This window comes from Bubalus bubalis, chromosome 10 (genome assembly GCF_019923935.1).
Source record: "Bubalus bubalis isolate 160015118507 breed Murrah chromosome 10, NDDB_SH_1, whole genome shotgun sequence".
Lineage (NCBI taxonomy): Eukaryota > Metazoa > Chordata > Mammalia > Artiodactyla > Bovidae > Bubalus > Bubalus bubalis.
The window spans coordinates 1,405,573-1,423,022 of NC_059166.1; the positions used below are offsets into that span (position 1 = coordinate 1,405,573).

At 50.2% G+C, this 17,450-nt stretch overlaps 1 protein-coding gene across 2 annotated transcripts in view; it reads right to left on the bottom strand.

Moving 5' to 3' along the window:
• The window catches only part of SMOC2 (SPARC related modular calcium binding 2), a 155,964-nt gene that overhangs the window by 81,366 nt on the left and 57,148 nt on the right, over positions 1-17,450 (bottom strand). The window contains exons 5-7 of one of the 2 annotated variants that reach the window (XM_044923976.2): positions 4,549-4,596; positions 1,538-1,621; positions 52-126 (exon numbers count right to left, since the gene is read on the bottom strand). In XM_044923976.2, coding sequence (XP_044779911.2) covers positions 52-126; positions 1,538-1,621; positions 4,549-4,596 — 207 coding nt within the window. The remainder of the gene's footprint in view (positions 1-51; positions 127-1,537; positions 1,622-4,548; positions 4,597-17,450) is intronic. The other variant, XM_044923977.2, reaches the window with a different exon arrangement.

A 17,450-nucleotide genomic window follows, 5' to 3' on the forward strand; every position in this document is an offset into this window, starting at 1 on the left:
CAAGGCCACTTTCTGGCTCTGTTAACTCAGTCACATAGGTCCCCCTTTTACCTGAATTCTTATTGGTTTTGTTCTGTCGACTTTTAACTTGTTCAGTCCAAAGTGTGGGGTACCGTGATGCAACATCTATTGAACCAAAATAAAACAATAGTTATTTTAATTCATCATGAAAATACAAAGTCTCTCAAAGATTTCAGCAGGCAACCTACAAGTGCAAAAAAGTCAGTATGATCAGTAAATACACATTGTACATTAAAAAAAAAAAAGTAAAATATTTATGTGCATGGAACAAAGGGAAATGAAAATGTACATTTTGAAAAACTTTAGCATATGTCTTTTCTTTCTTTCTTCATCCAAAAGTTCAAACAAAAGCAATGTAAGTCCAGACAGTTTCCACTGGAAAGAAAGAGGTTTTGGCAAAAAGCCTCAAAGTACAAAAACACACCCTTGTGTGGTGAAGACGGACACTTGGGTGACACACAGGGTCTTCTCTCAGGTGAAGGATGCAGTGTGCGGGCTGTTCTGGTCGCTAAGTCGTGTCTGACCCTGCGACCCCATGGACCATAGCCCACCAGGCTCCTCTGTCCATGGGATTCTCCAGGCAAGAATACTGGTGTAGGTTGCCAATCCCTTCTCCAGGGGATCTTCCTGACCCAGGGATCAAACCCCCCGTCTCCTGCATTGCAGGCGGATTCTTTACAATGTGCCACCAGGGAAGCCCGAAAGATTCAATACGAAGTGCAATATGTAAAATACAATTTTGCCCACAACATCTGGGAACAAATCTGAGGCAGTGTTAGTAGCGAATGCGGCTGAGCGCTTTCAGTGCGATCAGGATACCCCTCGCCTGAGAGCCACGCTGGAGCCGACCAGCTGGCCAGAGGCTCCCTTGTCATCTGTGGGCTCTGTGATCTCGGGCAACTGTCGTCTGTGAGACGGGGCTCCAAGGGTTTGGTGAGCTCGGGTGACGGAGCATGTGGCATCCAGGGCCAGACGGAGGTCGATTATGACGATCACTGTTGCTGTTTGCAAAGCACTTCTGATCTCCGACTTACGTATCATGTGCGCTCCTTACATTTGGCCTTCAGACCTGATCCCTTTTGCCCCCAGAATCGGTGACACAGAGGCAAACAGCTACAACAGTGTGCTCCAGGCCTGGAGTAGGAAGCCATCGTTCCCAGGACACAAAGCTTAACCAGCCGGAGACGCATCTTTGTCACTTTACAAGGCTGGTCTCAGGCACCACGTGTGATAATCACACAATGTGGAGGATGAGCAGGGAAACCGCGTATGTTTTTGCAGCTTTGGAAATACATCCATGATAAAATTTCAGCTCAGAGATTTCGCCGTAAAGGCCTCTCTGCATATGCTGTGTGAAAGTCCCACGGCACACACGGGGGCCCTCAGCAGGGACACGAGGCCTCTCAAATGAAGCTGGAAAAGGGCAAACCCAGCCCATCCCTGGCAAGTCTGAGCACAAGGCCGTGATCTGCCCCCAGGCCCGCGGCACCCCACCCAGCTCCCTGCGGACACTCACCTTCCTCGTCTCCTTGAGGCTGAGTCTCCAGCGCTGGAGCTGAGGCATCATCTGAATTCAGAACGGAAAAGATTTGCAAGGAGACTACAATTATGAGAGTAAGTGAAGTAAGTGTGCATAGAGGCTGGACCCTCCGGATCGCATACACCCCACAATCCACCAAACCACAACCCGCCGCGCGGCACCCATGGACACAAACCCACAGACGCGCGAGGCGCCAGACACCCCCACGGGGCGGGGGCCTGGGGCGGGGGCCTTGGGAGCCCCCTGAGCGGGCGAGGGGCAGGAGGCAGCAACGGGGGCCTGGGGTAGGGCCTGCCCCCTGCTCTGCCCTGTGTTTCTGAATGGACGGCAGGAACAGAGACCAGGGCCTGGACCTGGCCCGTGGATCTCTCAGCACCCAGGCCTCCCACGAGGCAGGGGGGCGGGGTTGTAAGGGGTGGGGTCGGGGGACAGGGGGAAATGCCCGAGTTCAGAGGGAGGGGCACGAGTCAGAAAATTCTGCGCCATTTGCTGAGGACCTTATCCGAAGGACACGGTCTTTATTGACTTAGTTGAAAAGTACCCTTTGGGTTCTCTGGTAACCAAACCTCTAGAAGCCCCCGGACAAGGAGCCCCCAGTCAGGGATGCCCTAACAGTGCGCTGTGGGGGCTCCTGAGAACATCCTGCCATTTTCTCCCAGGCTTGTCTACCCGTGTGATTTTGTTTTTTAATAGCTTCAGGGTCACAATTCAGCAAGCGGTAGCAGAGAGGAGGGGCGGCCATGTGGCTTATCTATGGGCTGTGACTCATCGGTACCCCAGCAACCCGAAGAGGAAAACTGAGATTTCCCATAAGTTCTTTCCAGGGGAAAACCAAAGAGTATTTTTTAAAATTCTTTAACAATCTCTTTAAAAAAAATCTCGCCATCTGTCAAAATACTGACTAAATGTCGCATCATTGATTTGAAATATCCAAGTCTACTAATGATAGCAGCAATAAACTAAGAGGATTTTGCTGCTGAATACTCTGTAACCTTCCAAGAACAAAATGGGGAACATATTTACAACATATTTAACATATTTGAGAGTCTTAACAGAACATACTGAGAAAAAGTCTTTGCATACTTAAGGTCCTTTGGAATGACAGCCATCAAGGACAGTGAATGTCCATCATGGCCACAGTTAACGTCCATCAAGGACACAGTTAAAGCTGTACCTTTTTGCTGAGGCCTGAGCAGGTCATCCCTTGGGGGCCAGCAGCCCTAATCCCTGGGACCGGGCCAGTCTGAGTTCTCAGCTGAGAACCAAGGTGAGAGGGGCTTGTCCTTGAGGGACAAGTATGGGTGTCTCCTGCCCCCCACACTTAATGCCAGCACCAGAGGCCCCCACATCCCTGTCTCAGCCCTCAGGCCCCGCAGCGTGACCGTCGGTCTCCACCGTCCTGCTCAGGCTCCCCGAGAGCCTGTCCTGGTGTAAGGGGCCTCCGCACCTACTGGGCTCAGCTTCAGACAATGATGCAAAGTCATGGACAGCTCAGTGCCCTTTACTCTACCTCCAGGACGGCTTGCCAAATATCTCGCTTTCCTGATAAACCAACTCTATTACTTATATTCAATATTTCCCCAGACAGGCATGTCTATAGATCAAGGGGCTTCAGTAGAAGCAATGTGTTCTTTCCTTAAATCCATTTCTGAGCCCACATGCCAGTTCCTGAGGGATTAAAAATGTATATATCCACAGTGGAATGGACCTATATCACCATGAGCAGGATTGAGGGAGCCCCTGAAATGGTATTTCCCTCTGTTGTTTTTTTAGTATTTGACTATTGTGTCTAATCATGAACCTCTACACTTCCCCTTCTCTAAAATACAGCAGCATGCCCCCAGCATCTCCAAGACCCAAACCCCAACACTGTGCAATCATATCTCCTTCCTTCCTGAACAGAAATCCTCTCCCTAAGAGCCTAAGATGGCAGCATGTGTGCTAAGTCACTTCGATTGTGTCCAACTCTTTGCAGTCCATAGACTGTAGCCCACCAGGCTCCTCTGTCCATGGGATTTCCTGGGCAAGAATACTGGAGTGGGTTGCGACGCCCTCCTCCAGGGGGTCTTCCCTCTTCAGGGACTGAACCCACATCTGTGACGTCTCCTGCATCGGCTGGCAGGTTCTTTACCGCTGGCCTGGGAAGTGGTAGCCCAAGATGCTAGTACACTATTTTTATTTCATCTTAAAAATAAATTTTTCATCTGATAGGAAAACAGAAAATGTGTCACCGGGACTCACAGGTGACAGCTAAAAGGGAAAAGTGAGAGTCGCTCAGGCGTGCCCGACTCTTTGCCACCCCAGGGACTATACAGTCCACGGAATTCTCCAGGCCAGAATACTAGAATGGGTAGCCTTTTCCTTCTCCAGGGATCTTCCCAACCCAGAGATCGAACCTAGGTCTCCCGCATTGCAGGTGGATTCTTTACTAGCTGAGCCAATGGAAGCCCATGCCAGCTGAGGAAAGGGCAAAGGCCACGGCCAGCAGAGATGGACCTGCAGCTGCAGGGTGACTTCCAAAGGAAACGCTCACCATTCCATCTGGTTCTCAAGGGCACTGATCCCAGAAGAGATGACTGTCATAGACACAAAAAGTCCCCCTCTTTCTTATGAGGAGCAGCGGACATGTCTTGATCAGTGCTCCCCTCAACTGCTAAGCTAGAGTCTCGCGCCAGCCCCGGAGTCCTCTGCCCAGATGTGGACCTGAGATGATGCTAACTCCATCTTCAAGTGGTCCCGACACGAGCCTGATGGGGACACAAGTCTGTCACCCAGTGGGTCACGTGCCCAGCACCGGCAAGGTCGCAGCAATCGTAAGGGCTGAATAAACATTTGCTGAATAAATAATAATTAACAGACTGCTTCCACTCTCATATATCATCACCATCACTGATACATGCTGACGTTTTAACTTGAGATGTTATTTTAAGGCATAGATTGGATTCGCTGTCAAAAAACCTCAAGGAAGTTCATTTTAAGATAGTTACCTGTTTTTCCTGTGCCTTCCCTTTGGGGTACCTTTTCATTTATGGAACCTAAAAGGGGACAATAAGGGATGAAATTATTCTTGGCTCTCAAATGGTCACCACTAATTGTTATGCAGATATTTTATTACATTTTGATTAACTCGCAGGGCTTTGTCACTTTCTAGTTAATGTATACAAGCTGCCCAGTGCCCTGGGTGACTCTGTCATCTGAAACCAGAGCCCAAAACTAGGAAACATGATATCAGCTCCTCCTTCTATGGCTGCCTGGCTTATGACGCATGTGAGACCCTCTAGGTACAAAATACAGCAGTTTCTTCACCTGAAAAATATCATAAGAACCTTTTTAACATACATCATGTGGAGGTAGTGGAGTGAATTAGATTTTTTAAAAACTTTTAAAATAAGTTTTGCAACTAAAAATCAATAAAAATTCTGGCTTTAGCTGAATTCTGACTTATGGAAAACTGAGGAACCATTTTTTCATAAGGGGAGAACAAGAAATAGAACGTTAACTCAGCAACTTATAACAGCATGTTAACAATTATGTTGCCCCGAAAAGTTCTTGTTACGAATAGGGACACTGTCCTGTCTTTCTCATTAGATGGACACTGTTATGGCAGCAAGATTTTCACCTCATTGTCATTACACCTACTCCAAGGAATAAAGAAGTTCTGTCCCACGTTCATCTGGAGTTTATCTGCCCATCCACTTCAGAACATTCCACCCAGAGTCATTCAGAATTACCCTAGTCGTATACAAGGCTAGACTATGCAGATAAACCATCTCATGAAGTAAAACTTGAAATTCATGGCTTGTTTTTTTTTTCAATTTGGAATTCGAAATACAGATCCACATTTATACTAAAGATATAAACTTGAGGACATTGGTCTTGGAAGCATGACAGTTCTGCAGGGGGAAATGCACGAGCAGCTGGCTGTGGGCAGAGGTCCTGAAGGACAGGGCATAGCCCAGGGGCGTGGCTCACCCTCCCCAAACACTGACGGAAGAGGACTGCAGGGTCAGCCCCACACTCTCAGCTGAGCACAGTCAGCAGATTTACAGGAAGGAGCAAGACTCCCCAGCGAACTCTCACGTGGCCTAAGTGGGTCTGCAGGAGCCACGGCCCCCTCCCATCCAGGCTGCTCCTCCGGAACGCCTGGACCACAGGCCCTCAGAAATGCACCTGGTTGACAGATAAAAAGGACCAGGATCTTCCTGGCCCATCTATTTGCACAACTTCCCAGCAGTGGCTGGGACCACGCGGTGAAATGTCTCCTGCTTTCCTGGGGCAGAACTCAGGCTTCCCCTCTGGTGAGAACCCCCAGAGACAGAAAGCGGGCTCCCTGTGTGGCCGCTCAGAGCTTCCAGGATCCCATTTTGCTCGGTTCTCCCTTCGTACCCTCTCTCTACAAATCCAGATTTGTTAACAGGCTTAAGTTTCTTAGTCATCCATTTATTTTTATCATGTGTTTCTGCAGTCAGTGACTCAAAAAATGTTTTTTGTGCTGACTGGGAAATGACAATATTTCGATAATATTTCTGGATACAACTATGTAGGTTTGACTAGTCTGAGCTAAATGCAAACATCCCAAGAGAGTCTCAATTGAATTAAAGTAATATTTTTGTAATCTAGGGCCTGCAGTCTCCAAGCTGCTGGTTCGCAATGTGATGGGCATCTGAGATCTGAAGACCACATTTAGAAAGTATAGATCCACTCCCTCAAACGACCTTTCTCTCTCTGAACCAACCAGTCTCATGGCTGTGCATCAGCCGCCCGTCCAGATTTGACCAGTGTTCACTTAAAACCACTTAAATCCACATGAAGTTAATTCTACCTTGTTCTTAAGAGGTGGAAATAATTTTAACACAGCACCAAGTGCCCCTTGATAACCCACTCCAAATATTTTGCTGCACAGGACTGGGGGGTGAGGCCAGCAGGGCACTGATTTCCCATCCAGCTGCCTCTGGACAAAAAGGCCCCCCCCTTCCCTGCCCCACCTCCCCCGGCACCCTGTCCTCCAGGACCCGGGGGCGGCTGAACGCGTGCTCCTCACGGCAAAGCTGCGATGCAAAGTGGAATCCAGGAACCCAGAACCACAAAGCCACTCTTTTCTTCCATTACGTTTTTCTGGAGGTAAGAATTTGCTGAAAAGCTCCCAAGAGCAGGTGACATTACAGGATGGAAGTTCAGCAAAGGGGCCTAGAAACGTGTGGATGGCAGTAAGCAGCTCCGCAGACCACGGCTGGTTGGCGGAACCTTCAGAGAGGAAAACTCTGCCCTTCAGATTCCTATTTCAAAGGACATGTTTGAATTCCTTCCACTTGTGCCATCTCATCCCATTTAAATGCTATTTTAAAAGGGCGGCTTTTTTAGCAATTAGGGTATGCATTTCTGGTGGAGAAAACCACAGAAACACAATGTGAGGAGCCATCGATGGTTCAGGGAAAGAATAATGAGCCTGTAGTCCCCGAGCCCTTGGTTCAAATCCAGCTACACTCAGCAACGCCAGCGTGCTGCCAAAACAGCCCGAGGAGGTGCAGTGTTTGCTGAGAGAGTTGGTGGTCTAAGACAGCTCCTTTCACAAGCGCTAAATGCACTCTGGAAATGACCAAGGGAGGAGGGTCTGTGATGTGTGCGGCCGGAGGAGCCGTCGGAGGGTTTAATGAGGTCAGAGCACCGCAGGCGGGCCTTGTTTCGCAGGCGATTGATGGTCCTGCAGAGCGGAGTTAAACAAGCAGCATGATTTACCCCTTTCTGGAATCCCAGGAGCAGAGTCACACCGTCACGTGGCTTTGCCGCCAGAGAGAGGGAGAGGAAGAAAGGGGGGAGCAAGGACGGAAGGAAGGAGGAAAGAAAAGAAAGGAAGGAAATGAAAGAATGAGCAAAAGAAGGAAAGAAAGAGGAAGAGAAAGGAAGGAAGGACTGTAGGAAGGGAGGGAGGGAGGGGAGTGGGAGGGGAGGGGGACGGGAGGGGAGGGGGAGGGGAAGAGCCAGAGGCTCAGCTCCCCTTCCCTTCTGGAAGAGCACTTCTCTTCCCACTGGGGCTGCCGACCCTGGGCTCTTGGGAGCAGAGGCGCATGAAGCCCCGCACCTCAGCCCAGTCTCACCGTCCTGCTGGGCTGGAACTCCTGGCTTGTCCCAGGCGCTGTCTGGCTGCCCCGCCTTGTGCTTTCCAGGCAGGACCCCGTGCGGGTGACAAGAATGATCATAGGAGAGAGGGAGGCCGGGCACTGCAGGGAGTGGGAAAAGTGTGGGGGACGGACGGACCTCGCCACCCACCAGCTCGGTGCCCTGGCAGGTGTGCCCGCCTGCCCGATGCTGAGTCTCCTCATCTCTGCAAGGGCAGCGTGGGGATTACCTGCCTCTCGGGCGGCAGGAAGCCCACAGAGAAATCAACACACACCAGCAGTCTCAGGGCCGGCTCCCTCAAAATATCCCAGGACACGCAGTGTCTGCGTGCCATGTGTCCCGAAACCTCTCCCTCCACGTGTGCACATCCTGTGCACCAAGAGAGTGACGGCCACTCACAGCAAAGACAAGCCCTGTCTCCACTCAGGGCGAGTGGCCAAAACGTGCTGCCACTGGGAGGACGCCCGTGTGAACTGGCCTTTCTGTGGCCACTTTCATTCGTTCGCCCATTCAACACGCTCAGGGGATGCAGCACAAAAAGTTCCATCTCCTTTGGACTGAAAGGCACTGGGCAGAAATCACTCAAATAATTCACATGGTGACTGTGTTCGTGGTGGACGTCTGCACAGCTCCTGTTGTGTGCGGGTCATCATTCTACGAACTTCACACACACACTAAGTCCTCTAATGCCAACAGCAACCCTGAAGCGGGCACCCCTGTTAGACCCATTAGATGAGGATGCTGAGACCCCGAGAGTGGCCTAACAGCCCAAGGCCACTGATCAGGAATGGCAGAGCTGGGGTCCATGCCCGTGGTTTTAGCCCACAGAGGAGCTGACGTGGTCTGAGCAGTCGGGGCGGACCTCCTGGAGAAAAAGGGAAGGAGGAAGGCACGAGGCAGAGAGGATGGCAGAGGGATGCACCACCTGCCCGAGGGGAGAGGGAGGCCAGGGCACAGCTGGTGCCCAGAAGCGTCTCTGCCATGTCCGTGTCCTTCCGCGCCTCCTCTGTCTGTGAGGACACGGCCGGCAGGCGGCTCTCCGCACCACGGCCTCTCAGACACCAGCGTGGGGACGGCCTGAGCTCAGCCTGAAGGGTCCTACACCTCCGGGTGCGCTGGCGGCTCTGTGCGACCCCAGACCCGCTCGCCCACTCTCAGCTGCTGACGGGCACAGGGGCTGGAGCGCAGAGGCAGGAACCCGCAGGGGAGGAGCGGGCGCTGGGCACCGAGGCTGCGGCAGAGTCGGAGTCCCTGGAAGGCAGCCTGCCTCCCGCAGGCCTTTCGTGGGGTGCCGGGGGTCATCATGCAGTCGGGCCAGCATGCACAGTGACACCACCAGGCTGACGGCTGAGAGGCCACTGTGGCTCCCTCCCCCCGGTTCCCTCCCAGAGTCGATGGGGTGCAGCTCGGTGAACGTTTGTGTCAAAGCAGAGGAAGAGCCCAAAATCAGCACCGTGGGCACCTCCCACCTGCCTGTGAGGTAGCGTGGGTGCAGCCCCAGGGCTGAGCGCCGCCCTGGCCTTGCCTGCCTAGACCGCACTTGCCAAGTAAGGTGAGACACTGGTCCGTGACCCCCCACCCCACTTTTCAGATGCCTTCAGTGTTCACTCGCATCCTCACCAGCTTTCTTCCTTGGCAGAAATCACCCACGAAGCCAGAGTTTCACTCCCTAGAGCCCCTGATACAGAGCCTGCCCTCCAGAGTCTAAACCCTTGAGGACAGACTCCAGGGACCCAGCTGTGACCTGGGGTCACCCTCCAAGGCCAGAGGCGGGGAAGGGCTCCAAGAGAGTGCACCTAGCCAGGCAGTGAGTGAGCAGCCTGACCTACAGGGCAGCAAAGGCAGGGTGAGCTGGAGTGGGTGCCAGGGCCCTGCTCCCTCTGCCAACACTGAAGTGGGCATCCCTGGGGATGCGGAGTCCTCCGGAGCTCACCCCTGCATGCCAGCCTGAGTCAAAGGTGCATGCCTCTCTGGAGGGAGTGCAGGGGCTCTCGGGCCAGGACCCTGCAGACCACCCACCTGGCCCCGTGCCAGGGGCCACGGGCATCCCTCTGAGACCCGGTGCCCCAGGGTGAGTTCCGCCCACCACCGTGGGGAGTCCCTGCAGCCACCTCCACTTTCTCAGCATCATCTGCTGGCCACAAGTGCACCTTCCCTCCCAGACGCCTGAGGGACTCAGGGCAACCCTCCTGCTCAGCGCAGGTCACTCACGTCCTGGTGGTGGGACCACGACAGGCCCCAGTGAACGGTCAGGCCTCCTCGAGGAGAGACCAAGCCGGGCCCTACGTCCCTCACCCGGGCCTAGGGACAGGTCACTGCAAGGTCGGCTCTCAAGCAGGCGCCCCACTGCCCAGGAGACCAGCATCCTCACCTGGAAACTGGTCAGGAAGGCAGGACCTCGGACTCCCCTCCAGACCCCCTGGATCAGAAATTCTGGGGTACAGCCCCAGAGCCTGTTGTCCAGCTCTATGTGGACTGAAAGTTGGGTTCCAGAGCTCTAAGGAAAAGGGCTTGGCCTGGGCACTCTGCAGTTGTTGTTATTAACAGTGTTGTTATTAATGCATTCTTTCTGTTACCATGAACTTGTCCCCGTCTTGTCTGTCAAGACCCTGCGGCTCCCTCGACCTACCGCAACGTCTCCTGTTTTCCTATTTTTACACTTCTGTGGACGCAGAATGCAAACAAAGCTGGCCTGTTTCCCCACAGTGGCGGGAGGAAGGCTTGAGCCCCATCCCAAAGGGGAGAGGCTGCGATGCTGGGCTCCCTCCTCTCGGGTCTTCCCTCTTCCCTGGTGATGCTGCCTTTGAAAAGCTGGAATTCCTGGTGAGACAGCGTCAGATAAAAGGGATGCTGAGCTCAGCTCTGAGCTGAGCGTTCTGACGTCCCCCATCTGAGAATGCCCTTCTCTAGATGGTAAGAGAGGAAATACGGAAATCACAGTTGAAAAAAATTTAGAGGTTATTTCTGATTTACCTTCCGTCAGTGTCCACTTTAATGTCTGAATGTTACATACTTCAACGGCCAGAGAAAACAAACATTAGTATCATTCCTGCAAAAACGTCATTCATGGTCAATACCTTCATAAATCTTTCCAACGTTTGACTATTGATATTTAAAAGGTGCTGTTGAAAAAAATGTACTGTTTGTTTAAAAAAAAAAAAGAAAAGGAAGGAAAATACATACATTTCTTTTAATTCAGAGATACGGTATACCTCTAGAAGAGATAACCCACTGTTCTTTGTATAGAGTTATAGAGCCGGGACCAGTGAGTTCTAAAAGTCTTCTTAGTTTATCTTATAAAGTTTTCTTAAGTATTAAAAAATATGAGAAAAATCCATTTATGGCCTAAGCGTGAAGAGGACAGTTTATAGAAAACTCTTAATGAAGGAAGCGATAATAAATTAGCCACCAAATTAAATGTATACTGAAATATTCAACACAATAACAGAGTCGATTATTATACAAACCATGCTGCTGCTGCTGCTGCTGCTAAGTCGCTTCAGTCGTGTCCGACTCTGTGTGACCCCATAGACGGCAGCCCACCAGGCTCCCCCGCCCCTGGGATTCTCCAGGCAAGAACACTGGAGTGGGTTGCCATTTCCTTCTCCAATGCAGGAAAGTGAAAAGTGAAAGTGAAGTCATGCAGTTGTGTCCGACTCTAGCGACCCCATGGACTGCAGCCCACCAGGCTCCTCCGTCCGCGGGATTCTCCAGGCGAGAGCACTGGAGTGGGTGATAAGACACTAGTAAGTACATTTTTCCAGAGAGGAAAAATAATAATACCAAAATGTTGCCCATCGGGTAGATAAATAAGGCAAAATCAGCCTAAACTGGAAAGGAAAAGACAGACAGACGGACGCTCCCAGCACCAACACCAGGCACGGCCGGAGCGCCGCCTCATCAGAGCTGCCCCCCGGCTGGTGCTGGCCAGACACTCACCAGGAGGGCCTCGTGCTGATTCTCAAACAGGCTTCTCAGTCTTCTTTGGCACAATGCCACACACTGTGCTCTTTCCGTTGAATGCTTGACTTAATTTTTTTTTAAATTCTTCAGTGTTCTGAAATTTCCAGAATCTGGAACTTTTATTGGAAATTTTGCGTAGCTCATGTTGTCTATATCAAATTGCTGTTTTTTTTTTCTCATCTTGGACGTAAATTTCCTAATACTTCAAAGGTCATCATAACAGTAGGTGTTAGAAGGTAAAATAATATGTATTTTTCTCTGAAATATGGCTTCATTAGTGGAACGCACACTGGCTTGGCAGCAAAGCCCGCCCCACCCCCGGGGCTCATGTCCACTTGAAAAGCGGGCCCCTCTCTCAGTCCATTTTCTACTTCTTATTACCATTGTTTGTTTTCACATTTCCTTGCCAATAGCTATTGAAATATTTTATTTTGACAACTATCATTTTTCAGGAAGAGAATTGTTAAGCCTGAATAAAAAGCCATTTTGAGGGAAAAAAAAATGTTCCCTCTGATCTGTAACCTTTCGCATTCAGCAAGCAATTTAATGTGCACTTGAATTCTCATAAAGAGACACTTCAGAAGCACAGCTGTGTTGTTGATTTCAATGTTGGGGAATTCAATTGTTCTGGATGTTTCTTTCAAGTTCCTCAGCTATGCAGGGCCCTTAATTTATTGCCAGGGAAATTCATTCATGAAAAAAAAAAAAAAAAACAAACCCAGCTTCTCTTTATAAAGTGAAAGCTTTCAGAAATCAAAAAGATGTTCATACAAATGTGCAGTTCTACCATTCCAGGTAAAGGCCAAAACTTTAGGCTTGGTGGGAAAACCCAAAGGCTGTAGTACAATTCATGTAAATAATATACAGAAAAGCTATTCAGTCTACTCCAGGGTTCTCTGGCAAGTGTAAGCGGGCCTTCCGAAAGCCACATTTAAAAGCCGGTCTTCGAAGCAGCAGTCAGCATGCGCATGAGCATGGCAAACTCACAGGCGGTTTTCCATCCTTAAAACCCTACACTTGAAGGAAGAACTCCTCAAACATGCCTTGTGGCCATGGCCAATTGAGCAAGATTTCTGCTTCGCAGGAGACACTGTCCCTACAACTGACTCAGCTCACAGAGGGGTGGGCGGTGGTGGGGGCAGACTCGCCAGCCCCGTCACGGGAGCTTCTCGTCCCTGCCACAAGCCGAGGTCCTTACTTCAAACACACCCCTCAAGCTGAGCTACACAGGGTGGTTCTTTGGACACTGTAACCTGAAGAGCTCCTACGTGTGGGCTCAGCTTCCAGTGTCTTCAGCAGCTTTGTGCTCCTGCCAGGAGTAAGCTCTTGGCTCGGGTGCACTGTTACAGAGGAAGATGAGATTAAAACCCCCGAAGCTATTTCCAAATAATCGAGAGCGAGCTGGCTACAAACAGCTCCCTCGGAAAGAAGCCCTTTGTTTCTAAACTCATCTCCTGCCTCCAGCAATGTGCGTCTTCAAACCCTCAGAAGGAAAAAGAAAGAGAAAACTCCTACTGAGTAACTAGAGGTCAGCTGTGCCTGCATGGAGACCCGAGACCCGGCCCTGCAGCGGCACCAAGGGTGGAGGAGGGCTCGGTGGCTCCCTGGGGGTGGCCGTACCTTTCTGAGCGTCCCTGGAGCAAGCGACACCCCCTACCCCGCCCGGTCCCGGCCCTGCAGACCTGGGGTCTAGCCAGCAGGGCTGGGGGAACCGTCGCCAAGCCACAAGCAGGACCACCTGCTGTCAGGCCAGGCGAGGCCGGGGATGCGTCTGGATGCAGCTCAAAGAGCAGCCTTCAGTCCTGAATGCCTCCTAAGGTCACCGGAGCTGGCCCAGAAGTAGGAAAGGCCTTCTGCCCTCCTCACGTTCCCTGTCCAACTCAGGAACCAACACGGTGAGGGACAGGAGGTTACTCTTCAGTCACTCAGTTGTGTCCAACACTGCGACTCCATGGACTGTAGCCCTCCAGGTTCCTCTGTCCATGGGATTCTCCAGGCAAGAATACTGGACTGGGTTGCCATTTCCTTCTCCATGGGATCTTCCCAACCCAGGGATTGAACCCAGGTCCTGAACTGCACACAGATTCTTTACCATCTGAGCCACCAGGGAAGCCCATCTGACTCTTTACAACCCCATGGACTGCAGCATGCCAGGACTCCCTGTCCATCACCATCTCCCAGAGCTTGCTTAAACTCATGTCCATTGAGTCAGTGATGCCATCCAACCATCTCATCCTCTGTCGTCCCCTTCTCCTCCTGCTTTCAATCTTTCCCAGCATCAGGGTCTTTTCCAATGAATCAGTTCTTCGAATCAAGTGGCCAGAGTACTAGAGCTTCAGCTTCAGCATCAGTCCTTCCAGTGAATATTCAGGACTGATTTCCTTTAGGATGGACTTGTTGGATCTTCTTGCTGATAAGCGCTGGGAGAGAAACCGTTCTGCCCCTTTCCTGTGCCAGCCAACACGCCCCTCTTTTCCAGGAACCCCCTCCTCTAGACGGTGGACGGTGAGCGGCCCCTTCTCCGAGTGCCTGCAGCTTCTGCACAGAACTCCCAGGCCCCCAACAGGGGTGTCAGCAGAGCTCTGAGCAGATGTGGGCGCCTGGCCCAGCAAACGCTTGGGGAGTGCTGCTCTTGGAGATGGTCATTAATAAGAAATGAGGAGTGGGCTTCCAGGGAGGGAGGGTGGATCGAGTGTTCTCTGAAGGACAAGACCCACGGGAAGGACCATGGGACCCACGGGATGGACCACCACGATTCACTGAAGGGATGGCTCTGATCACGTCCTCAAGGGTCTCACCCAGTGAATGACTCTGAAGCAGGTGTCCACAGGAGCTAAAGGGGCTGATTTCTCTCCAGGGAAGCCCTCTGCCTCCTGCAGCTTGAGCTCCATTGAGAGTCATGAGTCCACAGCCAGAAGGAAAGACAAGGCTGGCCGTTCACTCCTGAAAAGCTGTGCAATTATCCATCAGCTCCTGACCGACAGCAGGCAAGGAAGTGAGCTGACTTGATGGAAGCTTACGAAGGTGGGTGAGGGGTCCCAGAGTCACGAGGAGTCACCGTGGCAGGGGTGGGGAGTAGCTCCTTCTCCACACTGGGAGTCTCCCGGGAGGCTGGTGAACAGCTCCCTGGTCTATACTAATGAGCCCAAGCATCTCTTCCTCTGCTCACTGGTCCTTTTTTTTTTCCTGAAAGTCGCTCAGTCGTGTCTGACTCTTTGTGACCCCATGGACTATACAGTCCATGGAATTCTCTAGGTCAGAATACTGGAGTGGGTAGCCTTCCCTGTCTTCAGGGGATCTTCCCAAGCCAGGGATCAAACACAGGTCTCCCGCATCGTGGGCAGATTCTTTACCAACTGAGCTATGGTCCTTATGGTTTCCTCATTTATAAAATGCTGACCGTTTAAGACTTCTGACTTTTTCTGCTAGATTGCCTCATTATTCCAGTTTTCTTATTGATTCATAAGAATTTGGGTGCTTTGCATTAATGACTTAGAAACACATAATTGTGAAATAAAAGAATCCTTTGGTTTGAAGGTCTTTCGGGGAGGAGTGGGCCGGGGGACATGGCAGGCGGGCCCCTCTGCTCCACTGCAATCAGCCATGAGTGGACATTCCCCGCCCTCCTCACAGGCTGCTGCCACGCGTGTTTGCACCAATTCATAACATACACACACATGCATTCTAAGTGACCATTAGTGTTTACTGCTAAGTTTTAATACATTTTTCTCATCTTCAAATTTCTAGACAAAGTGCTCCTATGGCAAGTGTGGTGTGAACTCCAGGGCCAAAGACTGCTGTTGAATGCTGGCGTTTACCTGATTATAATAAACTGGATGGAAATCACATCTGTCCTCTACGGAGTGGACCAGGCATGCCAACCAGAGCAGGTGTCAGCCAGCGTCCCAGGGAGGGGAGGAGGATGCTCCCGGGGTGTGCAGATGGAGCCTGACCAGCAGCATGCCCGGTGTCAAGCACAGGCTCAGCAAAGTGATGCCCGTCACCACGTCCTTCCATGTGGTTGGTGATGAGGTGTCAACAGCTGGGAAGAAGCTCTGCTACATCAGCAAAAGCCCAGCATAAACTGTGCATGTATGCATGACCCATCCTCCCAAAACTCCCCTGCACGGCCTCCATACACGTTCTGAGCACAGGCGCCTGCTTCCCCGCCCATGTTTCTGCAGAATAAAAGCATGAATACAGCTGGGGATTAGTAGAATCTTTTCATAACTCTGGCCAAGCTGCAAAACCAAGCCAAGAAGTGAAAAGGAAGGTGCCCCTACAAGGAGGAGCCTGGTCTCCAAGGAGCCTGCCCCACCCACACCGCACATGTCCTCAGAGACACCCCCTCCCTGCCCCCGTGGCATTTTCCATGCAATAAACACCAGATTCGGGAAGAATCTTCCTTCCATACCCATCCCTTGAACCAAAAAATCCACATGGACAGTGAAAAAAAGGAACATTTCTTACAGTAAAATGTGGCTGCTACCTGGTTGGAAAAATCAATGTGAGTGAACAGTAGGGTGTTTTGATCCTAGAAATGAAGTATTACAGGGAAATTATAAGAAACCTGGCCAACTTCGCTCATGGTTCTCTAAGAAAGTGCTTTCAGACACTACTTAATTTTTCAAAAGGTGTCACTAACATCACAGAAACAGGTAAGTCTTCCACTTTCTCCCTCATAAAATAAGGCTCAACGCGACTCAAAATGCTGGTACCTGGTTGAAATGAAATAAGCATTTGCAAGCATCTTTCAGACTGAGGGACACAGAGCCCAACTCATTACGCTACTTTTTTTTCCTCTCTTTCATTTACTCCATGAGTTTGTAAAAGAATTATTAGGTGCAAATGTTAGCTCACTAAAAACATATTTTCAGCAATTTTTAGGTATTGGATGACATAACAGTTTTAAAAATAAATATATTTTAATTCCACATGATGCACACCCTCTGGCTTTTAAGTGATGACCAGTCACTTGAAATATTAGGTTTTGTGTTACTGTTAATTACGCGTGTCATCATGGTGAAGCAGTTATGAGTTCTGACCAGTGACTTGGCTCCTGATATAAAAGTCTGAACCATGGGCAGAATTTCTAATTATAAGATGCCTGCTCTTCAAACAGAAAAGAGGCTAGAAAGTAAACTCTAAGTACAAATGCCTCAACATTTTATGTAAAAATTCAGGAAGATGTTTTGTATTGTTACATAACATATGTTTTTCCTTAGTAAGCTTAATCCAGTATCGTTGAGACACATAGATCATGAAAGGTCTTGGTAAATGGTCTGACAAGTCTCCGTCACCAATTAATCAAAACTCAAGCGGCAGACCATTTTCAAATAAAAATGATCTGAATCGATTATAATATTTGGTAAATTATTAATGGAAAACAGACCCTTTTATAGATTATTCTCCCGCCAGTGTTATTAACTTCAGTACATCAAGCCCACTTATGAGTAATAAAATAACACAAACAAACCTTCTGGAAAGGGATCTGTGAAGAATGATCTGCTTTTTCTTTGCAATCATATACATACAAGCCCAGAAACACTCGCTTCTCTCAGCCAACGAAAACATTCGGTCATTTCTGCTGTTGACCACAGTCCTTGCGGCCACTCCTAAAAATTACGAGTCCCGAATTGCCATAACCTACGCTGGTTCAGAACCAGATCTTCCATTTGTTTAAGCTTTCTTGAAAACAAAGGTCTCATAATATTTTGGCTTTGTCCAGTGACGCAAATGTATCCCGATATTCCCCATAATCCCACCTAAACCGACTTCCTTTGCGGTTACGAGCAGACATTAATAAGAC